General features: G+C 55.5%; 1 protein-coding gene across 2 annotated transcripts in view; it reads right to left on the bottom strand.

The window, feature by feature from the left end:
- Positions 1-9,402, bottom strand: part of PLCG1 (phospholipase C gamma 1) — a 34,131-nt gene extending 24,729 nt beyond the window's left edge. The window contains exon 1 of one of the 2 annotated variants that reach the window (XM_065893676.1): positions 8,922-9,402. In XM_065893676.1, the coding sequence (XP_065749748.1) occupies positions 8,922-9,138 (217 nt within the window). In that variant the 5' untranslated portion in view covers positions 9,139-9,402. The remainder of the gene's footprint in view (positions 1-8,921) is intronic. The other variant, XM_065893675.1, reaches the window with a different exon arrangement.
- Between the last annotated feature and the right edge of the window lie 6,332 nt (positions 9,403-15,734).

The raw sequence follows: 15,734 nt of genomic DNA, 5'->3' as shown, positions 1-15,734 counted from the left end.
CTGAAGTCACACAATCCCATGGGGTTTGCATTCACCCACCACACAACCACAGCTACACAGCCAGAGTCCCAGTATGGTCAGTGCCCTACCCCTGCAAGGGCAAGGCCAGGCCAAGGACACTGGGACCTGGGGGGCGCCCCTTAAACAACCACTTCCTTCAGGACATTTCAGCTCAGCCACGTCCCCAGGTATCCAAGAAAACAGGAAGCCAACCCCAGTGTGAATGGCCCACCCGCGATGAGTTAGAATTAGGTCTCACACAAACAAGCGGTCCAACTCTCCGTGGCCCAACGCCTTACCATTCTGGTCAGATGTCTGCCACCAGGGCCTGGAGCTTTGGTCAGACCGTCCACTCCTCACCGAGCCCACGCCTCGATCCTCTAGCCAACGCCAGCCTGCTAGCCAGCAGGGGGAGCGACCCACAGTGGCAGGCTGATTCTCTCTGGAGCCCCGTGCTCAGCCAACAGCACTTCAGGCACAACTGTCTCCTGCCGGCCCTGGGCTTTCACGGTTTTCTGCACGTTCCAGATCACAAGCTTCCCAGGATCAAGGACTGGGTCACCTTCTTTTCTTGCTTCCTAACTCCAGGCTGCTTTGTGCCAGGCCTGGCTCAGCAAGGGAGATGCCAGTCTCCTGCAGGAGAAAGCCCTGCCCCATGTATTCTTCATCCTTAGTCTTGCTGAAGCCAGGGCCACCGGCCAACACCGGGAAGGGCCCAGAAGGAAGCAGCACAGCCTATACACAAAGCCTACATGTGGGCTATAAAAAGGAGCCCTCCCTGCTTCCCCGAGGACAGGCTTGGTTCCTAGAGGTGACAAGTCGGGGAGAGACCTAGTACTTGTGCTTGGGCACTCAGCCACTGCAGCCTCTCAAAGGCAAGCCAAGCACCTCCTCAAAAGGAACTAGTCTTACAAGGAGGAGAGGGAGACCATCAAGAACTGCGGCAGGAATGCAAGCAGAGACTCTCCGAGCCGCATCTCCTGGGACCTCAGCCTCCACCAAAGCGACCACCTGCACCGTCCCCACCACCTCTCTTCCCCAGCCCCAGCATATCCAAGGACCTCCCCCTTCTCACACTTCTTCCCTCTCCTCTAGGGCTGAGGGCACTCTCTCGAGGCAGCCTCAGTCTCCGCTCCCTCTGGAGGCCCCAGCACACCCAGCTGTGATGAGCGGCTCTAACTCTGGGGTGATGGCAGGAAGCTGTGGCTCGGGGGCAGCTCAAGCAGGGGTATGTGTGTTGGGGTGAAGGCGGAGAGATACAATTAGGCAAGGGCACAGCTATAATACCTCGGAGTGAGAACACAAAGTTCTCTGTTTCCGAGACCCCAGCCGAGGCAGCCTCTTGACCCACAAGGGCTGCAGCCTACCTGCCACAACAGCGGGGCCACCCTCACTGTACCCCGTGCTCAAGTCACAGGAACTAATTCCTCCCTGGCCTCCTTTCCCCAAATCCTCCTCCAGCCTAATCTGCCCTGAGTGCTGAGGCTCTGCACCTGGGGGCAGACCCAGAGCCGCCAAGGCCCCCCTCCGGAAACAGTGGGGTGGCTCGCCACGGCGCACACATATGGCCTACGGGAGAGCCAAGCCTCGGCTGCCGTCAGCCATGGAGATGAACACAGCACACCCTCATCTCTCCAGACCGACAGAGCAAGCTTGGCTTGTTTCCTTCTCAGCGTGCCCGGACCCCGCCGTTATTTTTTCTTTCTGGCTGTATGTGCCTTAACCTTTATGTTTACCGCTAGACTCCACAGTGCTTGGCACGTCAGCAAATGCCAGAGTCCAAAGCCAGGGAGGCACAAGTGGCACCTCACTTGTTCAGTGTGCCACAGGGCCCAAGAAAGCCGTTTTCAGGGCTTTTTTTTTTTTTTTTCCTTCAAGGAAAGAGTAGCTATGGTGATATGGAAAGCTCACTATGCTAGAGATCTACTGCCACAGTGAACAAGTCAGAGGCTGGAGTCATCATGTCTGGTTCAGCGTACCTAACACACAAGAGCTAAGACCACACTAAATGTGGGATGAACGAAGGAACATGTGGACGAAGGCATGTGCTTCAGCTTGTCGTTGGGGTCCTGGAGAGGCCCTTCTCAGGGCACCTAGAGCCCAGAGCCCAGACTCCCACTGCCCTGGCAGAGGCTCAGTGCGGATGTCACCACAGCCCAGTAAGAGCAAGTCAGGGCAAGGCTCTTCTGCTACCTTGGCCCCCGCAGCAGGGAGAGAAGCATCTCGATGGGGGCTGTGGCAAGCCGAGGGCAGCAGAGGGTCCCGATGGAGGCTCTGAGTCCAGCGTGCCAGGAAGGGGGCCTGGGCGCATCGACCAGCACATCTGCCCAGAGGGCAGAGGAGAGATCAGGGAGCTCTGTCCACATAAAGTAAAACAACTCTGGTCCCGCAGAACACCCACCTTACTGTCACTTCCCCAGAGTGGAGGAATGAACTGAACACTGCAGTGGGAATCAGAAGTTCCAGGCTCTCGTCCCAGCACTACCATGAACCTGCTGGGCACCTTAGCCTTGGGGCCTTGGTTTCCTCATCTACAAGGGAGAGCCTATCATTCCCACCTCTCAGGTGGAGCTGTGGTGGAGCTCAAACAACACAATGGATGAGAAAATGCTCCATGAACTAATGCACTATTCAAGTACCTAATTTTTCTCCTGCCCCCGACCTCTGTGTACAGACTCAGGGAGGGAACAAAGAAAAGAAGTAGGAAACAGACTTCTAGCCCAGGCTGTCAGAGCAGCCACGGCATCCAGCTTCGTGGTGGACAGAAGAACTGGAGCTCTGTAGTTAGTTATGGTGAAAGCAAAGGAAACAAATAGTTGTTAGGCACCCACGAGTGCAACATGCTGTGCTGAGCCCTCTCACACAAAACCTATTTGACCGTTGTTAGTATACTGCTCCGTGAGGGAGAAATGATTTTTACAGCTGAAGATCAGTTTAAGATAGGTTAAAGTGACGTGTACCCAAGGTCACAGGAAGAGCTGAGACTCAGACCCAAATCTGACTGATTCTGGCTACAGCTGCTGGAGGCCACTCCTCACCCTGGGCTCCACCTAGAGTCTTATTACCTGATACCATGCTGCTCTCAAAGATTTCCCCCCAGAGAAGCCCGGGCGCCATGCTTCTCTAAACAAAGCACTCTACTAGGAGCTCCAGAACACTCCCCTCCTCCTGGGACTCCCCTCAAAGTCCCCACTGACTTCTGCAGTTCTAAGAGAGGGAGCAGAGAGGGGAAAACGTCTCCTATCCCCTAACATCAGGCCTTTGCTACATTAGGCCTCCCTTCCTCCCTCTACCTTAGCCACCGCTGACTTCCTTGAAGCCACATCCCAGAGAAAAGGGCACAGAGTGGGAAGAGATGCCTTGAATTAACGGAGACCGACAGGGATGGTGATGGGAGAGGCAAAGGCAGGCCCTAGCACACTGACGTGCTGGCATTAAAGCACTTCCTGGAAGACAGGGGTCTCCCACCAAGGTGCTCAGGTAGCATTTCTCAGGGCGACGTTCTCAGAAATAGGCCAATCTGATATCTTCATATGATACCAAAACCGCTGCTCACAGCCAACTGCCCTGGCACCCTGCAAAAGTCAGTGGCAGGAAAGAGCCCTGATGATAGAGGGGCTCCTGAGAGCTTCAAGAAAGAGGCTAAGTGGCTCCTTGTCTCCGAATCAAAGCGCTTAGTGGCCAGCCCCCTCAATACCACAGGTACATTTGCTCCCTTCCACTAACAGGTCCTCCTGGGCAACTTAATCTTCACCTTCCTCCTCGTCAGGGCTCCCATGCGTGAAGCACTTACACGGTGCTACACTCCACGCGAAGCATCTTGCAGACTCTCTCCGAATCCTCGCAACTCCCTTATGAGAAAAATGTAATCTATCCCTCTTTTATAAACAAGGAGTCCAGAGAGATAAAGTCAACCCTCTCAAGGTCACAGAGCAAGTAAGCGGCACAACAGGATTTTAACCTAGGCAGTCAGAGTTCAGAGCCCGAATGCTAAGCTACCCTGGCTCTACTGTCTCCTCCCTCCAGCCCCAGCCCCTCCCCTCCCCTCCATCACTGCCGCCTCCCGCCTGCCTCGCAAGGAGGCTGTGCTGTGCCCATCAGGTCTCTCCTGCAAACTGCAAGTGGCTCACAGGTCTCCCTCCTCAACCTCTCCCAGACAAACACAGGACAGTCCTGCTTCAGCCTCTGGTGACAGCTGGCCTACAGAACAGAGCACAACCCACGAGTTACAGCATGCCATGGCCCTCCCTACGCTGCCCCCAGCCCAACCCCTGCACAGCGATCCCCAGGGCCTCAGCCAGGGCACAGGCAAGTTCCTCAACCACTCAGGAAGGCCCAGCTCCCCGGCCACCTTCCGTGTGAAGCCTTCCCGGCTCTCTCCTCTCGACCCCCCTGCTTGCTGAGCAGAGCTCGTTACTCTGCACTCAGAAAGCTCTCAGTATGGACCTCTAGGTACATAACACACAGGGTTATAATTACACGTTCCCAAATCTGTCTCTTCCAGGAGTCTGGGAGTCCCTCAATGCCACTGACCAAGTCTTATCCATCTTTTGAACCCTTAGTGCCTAGCACTGGGCAAATAAGAGGTGTTCACACAATATTTACTGAGCAAATAAATGCCCCCCATTCTAAGGGGCTACCCAAAACAAGCTAGTGACCAAGCTCTCTAACTGGTAACTCAAGCCTATGCATCTGCGTACGTCTGTGTGGACACGCGCACACACACAGAGAAGGTGGAGGTGTTGGGGGCCCCAGGGCTGCTGTGCTCAGCTCTTCCAGGCATCTGTGAAGCAGGCCCCTTTCCTAGGTTCACAGGAAAGAAAAAGCCCCAGCTGGACAGAGAGCTTGGCCGGGCTGGTCTGGAAACCCACACATCAGGGCAAGCCTGGGGGGCTGAGGAAACACTAAGAGGTCTGACTTCCCCTGGAAAAACTAGTCAGACAGGAAACGCACAGGCGAGGATGGCTAGCTCTGGAGATCCGGACATGTGCTCTCACCCCTCTCCCCCCGGGAGCAACCAGCCAGCACAAAGAAAATCCCCAATGATACAGGCCTGCCCTCCTCGGGCACCTTGGGCCCAGCCTTCAGGGCTGGCCCTGTGGTCTATCTCCTCAGCAGTCTGACAGCCACAGGGGTCAGGCCTCAGACAGCTGGTACCAATGTCACCTACCCTGTGAGCCTGACTGCCTTGTCCAGGCGGTTTGCGTTCTTCTGCCATCCCCCACCCCTGGCATCAAAGGTACCATTCTATTGTCCCCTTTAGTTTCCCTAAGGGCAAGGGCCTGTTTTCATTCACCACCTGAGAAAGCCTGGCGTCTAGAAGGGTGTCAATGTAAGAATCAAAGACGAAAGGCTGGGGCTGCAAAAGTTCCCACAGATACGCTTGGATGGCACTCAGAGCCCACCGTGGAGCCTCCACCCGAGCCACTGTACCCACAATGACCCTTGACTGAACCTCTCATCCCAGAAGGCACCTGAGGGAAAAGTGTACAGCCAGAGCCTAGAGAGGCTGAGGCTGTCTGTAAGGAACAGTCCGAACACAAAGGTTTCTCCTCAGAGGTGCAACGCAGACCACAGAACGGGGGCCTGAGACCACTCACAGCACAATCCCGGGGCTCTGAGTCCTCTTGGGACTGGCCGACCAGCCACTGACTGGAGAGCCGGGTCCAACTGAGGCTGTCACATGGCAGCACAATTCACTCCCTACACTTCTATTTCCTCATCTGTAAAGTGGGGTGGTACTCCAGGCCCTTTAGAGGATAAACCAAGAAAACATGATGAAAAGTCTCTGTAGCACTCAGCAGGAGGTCTGTAATTGCTTTGTGCTCATTTAAGTCAGTATCTATAACATAAAAAGCCCAACGTTGACCTGGTTCCTGTCACACCACCGTGACAACCAGCACCAAGGCACTTCCCCACCCCTCTTTTAAGCCAAACTCCCACTGGAGAAGTGAGCACCTGCCAGCCCCGTCTCACAAGTGCAGGATAAAGCGAGAGGGCACAGGGTTAGGCCAGAATGAGGTCCTGTTGAGGTCCTGTACATAAGCGGTCCCCAAACTTTTTGGCACCAGGGACTGGTTTCGAGGAAGACAATTTTTCCACTGACGGGGGGCGGGGGCGTTTCAGGCGGGAATGCGAGCGATGGGGGGGGGGGGCAGCAGATGAAGCTTTGCTCACTCGCCCACGCTCACCTCCTGCTGTGCGGCCTGGTTCCTCACAGGCCGAGGACTGGTACCAGTCCATGGCCCGGGGGTTGGGGACCCCTGCTCTACATGAGTGCCGGGCACTTTCATTGAACCCCAGTCTCTCCTCAGGGCCACGGACACCCTGAGGGTCCCAGAAGTGTCTCTCTCTCTCTTTGGCCAGGTTACAGGGTCAGCAGGAAAAGGCCAGACGGCAAGGGGCCCTGCTGGGAGTCTAAACTTCCTCAGAACCCACAGACGGGGGCTGCAGGGATCAGAACCCCACAATGAGGTGCACCCATGAATAGGCAGCAATGGGGCAGCTTCAGCACGAGGCTCTGTTTGCAAGGTCTGAACGCCACACGAGTGTCCATTAGCCTTCTCACCCGGAATCCTTCAATCCGGGCCTCCAAAATCAAAGGGCCAGGGCCCCTTCCACATCCTTTGCCCACGTTCCAGGCCTCTCAAATCCCAGCTAACTGATGAGATCACTGAATTTGTACCTCTCTGGCTGACCCACCATTGGGGGCTGGGGGTCATCAGGTCCTCTGCATTCCTGCCTCCATCCCCAAACACCTGAGACATCGTGGGACTAGCCTCTTGCCTCTCCACACCCATTCCTTCTGTACATGCCCCAACGTACAAACGAGAAAGTTACCCACTCATGAGCCAGATGTGCACATCTCCTTATACTTACTCTATCCACTGTTCTACGTGGTAGGTGGGTAGCTGAGGAGTTGGGTCAGGGCAAAACAAAACCATATCCTCCCGTCTCCGGGTAGTGATCTCAGTGAAGTGGGAACTGGGGCCCCATCCTCCTCCCTTCCGACACCCTCACCCTCACCCTCTTCTGCAGCCACACAGTCCCAGTCCAGGAGATCATTATTGTTACCATTAATAACGGCTTACACTTATTAAACATTTACAATGTGTCGGGCACTGTGCTAGCTGTTTTAATCTTCTCATTTAACCCCCAGAGCAACAAAATATAGTGGATGTATTATTACTCCCACTTCGCAGATGAGGAGACTAAAGCTCTGAGAAGTAGCTAGCTGCAGGGGACACACAACTAATATACACGGGCTTCAAATCCAACCCTGCCGTCAACCGCTGTGCTGCACGTACTGCCTGCTGGTCACGAGCACGGTTTGAAATGCAGCTTGTTACTTAGGAGAAGTCTATCTATCTGGGAACCTCCAGCCCATGCTACCAATTCAGGAGAGCGAGCACACAGAGCACCACAGAAACATGGAAGGGGCTGCGCCTGGAGTCTGATGCCTGGGTGATGTTTCCAGGGCCATCCCAGCTCTCTGCAGTGTCTGTCCTTCCTCCACTTTGGAATCCAGTCTCTCAAATAACTAAAATTTTCTCCCAATGGCTGACAGGGCTGACGGGGGCACCGAGGAAGGCGGCTGCCGTGTGGAAGTTCGGCAGCTGTGTCAGATCTGGAGTTTGTAGTTGAGGACGGCTGCCTCACCGTAAGACCTTCCTTCCTCCCAATCTTCTCAGCCATCTTCAGGCAGGTACACCACAGCCAAGGAGGTCTGTGGGACCTTCCCTTGGGGGTGTCACTTCCTGAACCCGCTTCCTACACATGGACCTAATTCTGAACCTGGCTCTAACATCAGTCTCTGGGGGTCTCTGCAGTTAGCAACCCACAGCCTGGGGTTGCAGACAAATCACCCCTCACACTTGGAGGTGGGGGAACGGAGAGCGGAGCTGGGGCCCATCCGGCCACAGCACAAGCACGCGCCCAGGGGAATAACACTCTGAAGGATTTGGGGTTTTTCAAAATCCCCCACCTCCCTCCTTCGCAAAAGCAGCCAAGGTCAGGCCTGGGAAGGCAAAGAGGCAGGAAATCAAGAGTAGCCACTCCTGGTTCCCTCCAGCTACGGGACACAGGCCACAGGACACAAAGGGCTAGACCCCAATTTGGCTGCGTGCTCTTGAACAGTACCTGACACAAAGCAGTGAGGCTGGCCTCCTGGGAGCCAAGCTCTTGAGAACGTGCATCCAAGGACAAGGGGAGTCTGGCCCCTCTCCGTGCCCCGGCTTTGGGTATCTGCCCACGCACACAGACCTCCAAAATTCAGCTTCGGGACAAAAGAAGCGGCGGGAAAAAGCAGCCACTGCCTCCCCTCAGGCTTTTCCAAACCGAACAGGACCACCTTCCTCCCTCTCCCCGTGACGGAGATGCATAGGCCCGGTTCCGCTCCAAAACCAGCCCTCCCGTAGCAACTGCCTAAGTTCTACCCAGGAAACCCAAAGGTTCCGTTCCAAGTATGAGCCCAGCCAGGAGGCCCACAGTTTCGCGGACGCTGCTCTTTTTGGAGAAAGGGCGCGCATCTGGTCTGGCCCCGGTTCTGGGGCTGGCAGGGGGCACGCTGCCTCGGCTCCCGTCGCCTCGGCCGACACCGCTCCCGGGCTGTGGGGGACCAGACGCCGGCCTCGCTGGTCTCCAACCCGCTAGGATTTTTAGGCCTCTGGGCAAAGAGCCTGGAACACGCCCCCCCGGCTGGGGGAGGGGGTGTCCTGTCAGGTGACTGAGGACCCGGATGCCCCCCGCCCCCGGTGACCACCCGGGCCGAGGCGGGGGCGGGGCCCACAGGGTGTGGGGGGGAAAGCCCGAAAGTTTGCCCAAGTCTCTCTTCAGCGGCGGCCCGAGGAGCGCGGGAGCCGGGCGCAGACCACCGCCGCCCCCGCGCGCGCGGCGGGCCCCAGGGAGGGGGGCGCACTTACTGGCCCCCTCGATCTTGTCGGCGCCACGGCTCCACGTGATCTGCCGCGTCTCCAGCTTGACCTGGAAGGTCTTCCGCTCGGGCCGCTGCGACTTCTTGGAGTAGAACAAAGTCATGACGGTGCCCACCTCGAGGCTGCGGCAGAGGTGCAGCACCTCGGCGTCCGAGGGCGCGCCGGGCCCGCAGCCGTTGGCGCAGGGGGACGCGGCGCCCGCCATGGCTCCGACGCTGGGGGTGGCACAGGCTGCCGCGGCGCAGGCCCGCCGGGAGCGAGCTGGCGGCGGCGGAGGCGGCGGGCGAGCAGACCCCGGCGGCGGCTCCTGCGGGCGGAGACGGGGCGGGGCCTGAGCGGGGGGCGGGGCGGCCCTGCAGGCCCCGCCTCGGCCCGCGCGCCTGGAACAAAGGCGCCCGCGCACCCGTGGGGAGGACCCCCGCCCGTCGCCCGCCGCGCCCGCGCCTGCGCCTGCGCCCCGCGACCCCCGGACAGGCCCCGGCTGGGGGCGCGCGCGCCGCCCGCGGTCGACGTGCCAGTCCCTCCGTCCCGCAGAGCTACCTCACGCGGCCCCGGACACAGCCTGGCGGCCACGGCCGGCCCCGTCACGCGCGGCAGCCTCGCGCCGGCCCGGCCGTCAGTCGGACACACCGGCTGCCCAGCCCACTGTCCCGCACAGGCCCGGCCGCAGCAGTTCCCTCAAGCCCGCCTCCGGAGCGCCGCCCGCGCAGCGACCGGGAGGAGAGGTGAGGGTGCGGAGCGCCCCCCGGGCCCGCCAGCCAAACCCAGTACCTGGGCGGGCTGCCCAGCGGAGGGAACCAGGCCAGGCCGCTTCGCCTCACACCCGCGGCGGCGGCGGCGGCGGCGGCGGCGGAGGCGGGTCCTCCGCGCTCCATCTCTGGGGAGGGGAGGGGGCGGGGCCTCCTGCGGATTGGTCGTCAGGCTCTGACGGACAGCTGGCCTGTCCCGTCTTTCCCCTCTGGCCGCCCAGGGCCGGCCCGCGGGCAGCTCCTAAGATTGTTGGACCCACGTTTGTCCCGGCCCAGTGGCCAGTGTGGCCTTGGGGGGGTCCCGTTATTCGGAGTAGTACCCCAGGCCTGAGCATCCACTGCAAGTCCTCCAGTGGTCTTCGCCTCTGTCCCTTGCCTGGACCAGTGTTTTCCGCACCGCACGCTGCGTCTCCACGCGGCAGGACGCGGGCTCAGGCCCTACCTCACTGCGCCCCTCCTGCAGATGCTCTCCGGAGCTTTGGTTTTCCCGGCCCAACTCCCCCTGTTTTCCTCCTCCCTCTCTGGCCGCTACCTTTCGACCTCCAGAAGCTTCTCTTCCTCTGCGGTGGGTCCTGAGTCAGTTCCCAAGGCGACCTGACCCTTCCCATGGCGTCACCCCCCCGTCCCCCCTCCCCCGCCAAACCCAGGCACCCTAGTGCCAAAGCTGTATCTCCCCCACATCCAACTACCTGCTCCACGTCCCCACGTAACACAGACATCTCACCTCCCTCTTCAAATTGCTTCTCCCATAGCCTTCACATTGTCAGAACGTGGCATTAAACTCCTCTAAGATGCTTGGGCCAAAACCGTTGGAGATACCCTTGATTCCTCTCTCTGCCTAAACCCCACAGCAATCCATCAAGTCCAGTTCACTCTACCTTGGGATATCTCCGCTCCACCCACGAGCTCAAGGCCCAACTTCTCTCAGACAGACTCTTTAGCCTCCTTGGTCTTGCCTGCATCTATTCTCTATGCTCTAGTCTTTAAAATGAAATTAAATCATGATTCCCTACCTCCAGCCTCAAACCATTCATAACTTCCTACGGCACACAAAATCCACTCTCCCTACCTGGCCCAGCAGGTCTTATGTGGTCTGGCCCCTTTCTCACCCATTTCATCTCTCACCACCTCCCCTTCAATCCATTCTCCAGCCACAAGGCCTTTTGTTGGTTATTTGAATAATTCCCACTCTTTGTCTTCCAGCAGCCACTCCCTAGACTCACCCCTGCAATCTAGCTGCCCCTGTCACAGAACACCGCCCAAACTAAAGACACCTGCGGTCACAGTGGAGCCTGTCTGACGGATGTTGAGCCAGGCAGAGCCAGACAGAGCAGGACAACGTACTGCACATCAGAGGTAAGAGGCTCAGCAGAGCACCCAGCTGATGCTAGAGAAAGATCCAGGCTTCCAGGAATGTGTGAGTACATATGCGTGTGTGTTCGGGCTTTCCCCCCATCTGGGTGGTGACTAGTGTCTGGGGCTACCTCTGACTTTGTCTTGCTGTAGTGGTAGCATGTGTGTATGTGTGTTTTGATCCCCTCAAGTGCAACCCCCAAGGAGCTGAGAATTCAGCCTGCAGTTGAGGTGTTTGTGCTAGTAGGCTTCAGCTACCCAAGGGGTGGTGGAGTGGCTGAGATGGACTGCCACCTAGTGACAGGCCTTTAAAGTAGGAGGGAGGGAATGAAAGTTGACCCAATGCCCGGCCCAGCATTACAAGGTTTACAACATGTTGTCACACCTGATCCTCATAATTACTCTAATCAGGGATGACTGTTCCCAATTTACTGATGAGAAACTGAGATTCAGAGAAGTTCTACAGCTTGCCCCAAGGCCACATAACTAACAAGTGGGGATTTGAACCCAAATCTGTCTGATGCCATGCATTTTCTGCCTCACAGGAAAGCCACTGGCTTCAGTAGGTGCTGGTGGTCAGTGGACAGTGGACACGGAGGCTAGCTGGCTGATCAGCAAGGGTGAGGGGAGGCCCTGGGCGTGGCTGGCTCTGGGAGTGGCTGGCCCTGGGCACAGGAAACCTGAGTGCAGAACTTGAGTGCTCACAGCGTGTGGTTTGGGCTTGCTGGGGCTTGAAGTGGTGCTTGCCCCTGTCTGCGGCCTTGAGCTTCTCTGTGCTAGGTGTCGGAACCATGAGTCAGGAGAACAAGAGAAACTCAGCACCAGCGCCCCGGGTATTCACAGACATTAGACAAACACTTTGTTATGTAGGGACAATTATCACGGAGGCTATGGAGAAAAAGAACAGAGGACTATGAGCTAAAACATTAGGGAGACTTACTTGAGATCTAGTAGACAAGAAGACATCAGCAGAGGCCTAAAGGATGTGAGGAGATGGCTGGGTGAATTATTAGAGGTGGGTTGGAGGAAAGTACTTTCCAGGCAGAGGTAACAGCATGTACAAAGGCCCTGAGACCAGAAAGAGCTTAGTAAGTTTAGGAATAGAAAGAGGGCTAGAGTTTACTAAATGAGAGGAAACACGGGAGGTGATGAGGCCAGGAAGACAGGTTGGGGCTGACTGGGCCCCTCCCTGCTTATCTGATCTAATCCGTTTTTCCAGGAGGCCTCCTAAGTGCTGCAGCCCTCATTTACTTCTTGGGCCAACTTGGGCAGCCTGTGGGTGGTGATGCTTTTTAAAAATCTCCATTTTTCCATTTTCTGAGAGCTTCCCGACATGTAGCCCATGCTTCCTTGCTTTTGCTTTTACTTTTGCCTCTGGGTCCGGGCCTCTGGGGGCTCCAGAAATCCCTGCCAACAGGATCTCAAGTTTTCAGTCTGCTGCCAGGCTCTTAATCAGGAAACAGGGCCCCATTTTTTCCTGGGACTTCTGAGCCAGCATCCCAGGTCTCAGGTGCCTCCCTCCACCAAAGTAGGTTCAGGAAAAGCAGGGTGTGCAGAGGGTGTGACTAGTATGGGCTTCCCCCAGCTCAGCATATATATGGGTACGTGGGTGTTACTGGCAGTGCCTGCAGCTGCGCTGGCTGGGAGGGAGCAGCCCAGCACCCACGCAAGGCCCACACAGATGACATCACCAAAGCTAGCCCGGCTTGGGCCTATTTCTGTCAACACTCATGCTTCAGCATGCTCCGGCTATGCCAGTACCTGTGCCTGGAGTTTGGAGGGGGAGTCCTAGCCGAGTTGCCCCTTTGGCCTTGTGGGCCTGACCCCACAGGTGTTTATTTAGCAAACACTTAGAACAGCACTTGGCATGTAGTATAACTGCTTTACCCCCATTGGCTCATTTACTCTTCATTACAGCACTGAGGTAAGTTCTCTCATTATCCCCATTTCACAGAAAAAAAATTGAGGCATGGAGAGGTTGAGAGGCATCCTCGTGGACACATAGCTAAGAGGTGGCAGAGATGGGATTCAAACCCATCCAGAGTCCATGCTGTGTTGCCTTCCATGTAGGTATGAACATTTTATTTTGTTTTCTTACCCCTTCCTTAATACCCATACCTGATGTGTTTTCTATTTTCAGTTATTTGGTTAAATACTGTTACAGGCTGGGTTCTTTGGGAAGCAGGCTTTGTGACAGAGGTTAGTGTGCAGAACATTTTTTAGGGAGTGCCCTTGGGATCAACACTGTGGAAGGGAGGGAAGGAAACAGGAGGGGACGCAGGGAGAAGTTAAGCTGTGACTCAGGCCTGGTAAAAGCCTCAGCCAGCCCCCAGGGAGCTCTGCTGCAGCACCTCAATAAGCCATTGAAGGTGGGCAAAGGTGGGCTGTCTTGGGAAGAGCACAGCCTCGGCCAGACAGCTGTCTGCAGCCACGGCGGTCTTAGGGAGCTGACAGGTTTCCCGGAAACAAGTGCTTCCTTGAAGGGGAATCTGAGTGGCACATCACTGTGCCCATCACAGATGTCTTCTTTCTAGGCTTTTAAGTACTCGAAACATTTCTTAAAAGGCAAAAATATTGTCCTGTAGAAATGGGATATGCTGTTATCCGAAGGAGGAATGTAATTTGGTTAATATGGGTTAACATGGTGGCTGTGATTGAGAATTGAACGTTGGCTGAGCTTCCTGGTAGCCAAAGCAAAAACTCCTTCTATTCTGATAATTGATTCCTTGGGGGAGAAAAATTTTCCTGGGTTTAAGTTTTAAAAGAAGTTTCTCAAGTGGACACTTATTTGATTGAAATAGTGGAGAATGTTCTCAGCAGGTTAACAGCAAATGCCGACACAGTTTTCATTGTTCCTCGTAATGACCTCGAGTGAATATAGAAGGTATAAAAATACAGCTTAGTGAAGCCCCTTCCACAGTTGAAGGTAGGCAGATTTATAGACTTGCAGCATCAAATCTGATCCATGCATGAAACTTTATCCCTTTTCTTTAAACTTTTTAAAATTGTTACTCAGTAGTTTCTTATGTTAGATGTCTGACCAGCCCTTCTCCAGCATCTGAGTCAGCCAGCCTGCCCCTAAGCCTACAGCTGGTACTTAATAAGCATTCACCTTAGTGCACTTTGAACTCCATCCCATAACCTGCGGTCTTGTCTTTTGAGCTCTCATCCCCAGTATCCATCCATTGGCTCCACCTTAGTCATTGGGCCTCACACTTTTTCTGTCTTATTCTCCTGCTCACCTGGGAGGTACTCTCAGCTGCTCCAGAGCCTCGTGTTTTCTGTCCCTCAGGGGGAAACCAGGCCGGGACTCTGCTCTCTCTGCAGACCCTGCTTCCCCTTTGCTGATGGGCTCCTCTAATGAGACCCAGATGTTGAGGCAGGAGAGCTGGACTCCAGATGTCCCTTCTTCAGGGAGGTGGCAGGGATACTGTAACTGCTTCGCTGCAGGCAGAGAAGGGGAGTGCCCTTGCTAGCCGCTGGCACAGGCCAGGCCGGACCTGCTGTTTTTCCACCTTTTCTTCCCTTCTTCCAACAAACACTCCTGATGCCTCCTCTATAGCATTGAGACAGCAGAATGAATCAGACTGAGTTCCCACTCCAGTAGTGGAGAGAGAAATGCCAACAGACATTTGTCAACAGATGACAATTTGGTGTGATAAGGGCCCCTGGAGCACTGGGAAGGGACAGCTGACCTTACTAGACCTGTTGGTGGCTGTGGGGACGGAGCAAAGTGAGGGGTATGCCTTAAGATATGGCAGCTCTAAATATAAGACAGTCAATCACCTGTTTTGACAATAAGGTCACACTCCAGGTGTTTTGTGGCTATTTTTGCAACTAAAATGTATTGATAAATATTTTTAGACATGCATGATTCAGATGTCCACATAAAAGTTTATTTAGTTACATATTTTAGTTATTTATCCTTTAAATTTATTTTATTTATTTCATTTTTGGCTGTGTTGGGTCTTCATTGCTGCACGTGGGCTTTCTCTAGCTGTGGCGAGTGGGGGCTACTCTTCATTGCGGTGTGCGGGCTTCTCATTGCGGTGGCTTCTCTTGTGGAGCACGGGCTCTAGGTGCGCGGGCTTCAGTAGTTGTGGCGCATGGGCTTAGCTGCTCCGCGGCATGTGGGATCCTCCCGGACCAGGGCTCGAACCTGTGTCCCCTGCATCGGCAGGCAGATTCTTAACCACTGAGCCACCAGGGAAGTCCCTCTTTACATGAATCTTTGACTTCTATATAGTTGTCGCCATTAAAGCCACTTTTTGAGTCATCTAGTATAATTTCTGAAAGCACGTCATCTTCCTTCTCAGTCGAGAAAGAGCACTTTTGAAAAATCAGCTTTAATAAGGAATAACTTACATAAACTAAAATGCACACTTTTTTTTTTTTTTTTTTTTTTTTGCGGTACACGGGCCTCTCACTGTTGTGGCCTCTCCCGTTGCGGAGCACAGGCTCCGGACGCGCAGGCCCAGCGGCCATGGCTCACGGGCCCAGCCGATCCGCGGCATGTGGGATCTTCCCGGACCGGGGCACGAACCCGTGTTCCCTGCATCGGCAGGCAGACTCTCAACCACTGCGACACCAGGGAAGCCCAGAATGCACCCATTTTAAGTGTAAAGTTTGGTGAGCTTTGACAAATGTATACCCTCATGTGCCCTCCACCCAGTTAAGTCATAGAACATTTCCATCACCC

The sequence above is a fragment of the Phocoena phocoena genome, chromosome 15 (genome assembly GCF_963924675.1).
Source record: "Phocoena phocoena chromosome 15, mPhoPho1.1, whole genome shotgun sequence".
Classification (NCBI taxonomy): Eukaryota; Metazoa; Chordata; class Mammalia; order Artiodactyla; family Phocoenidae; genus Phocoena; species Phocoena phocoena.
Note: the sequence above shows the minus strand (reverse complement) of the source record. Positions and strands in the feature narration are given on the sequence as shown.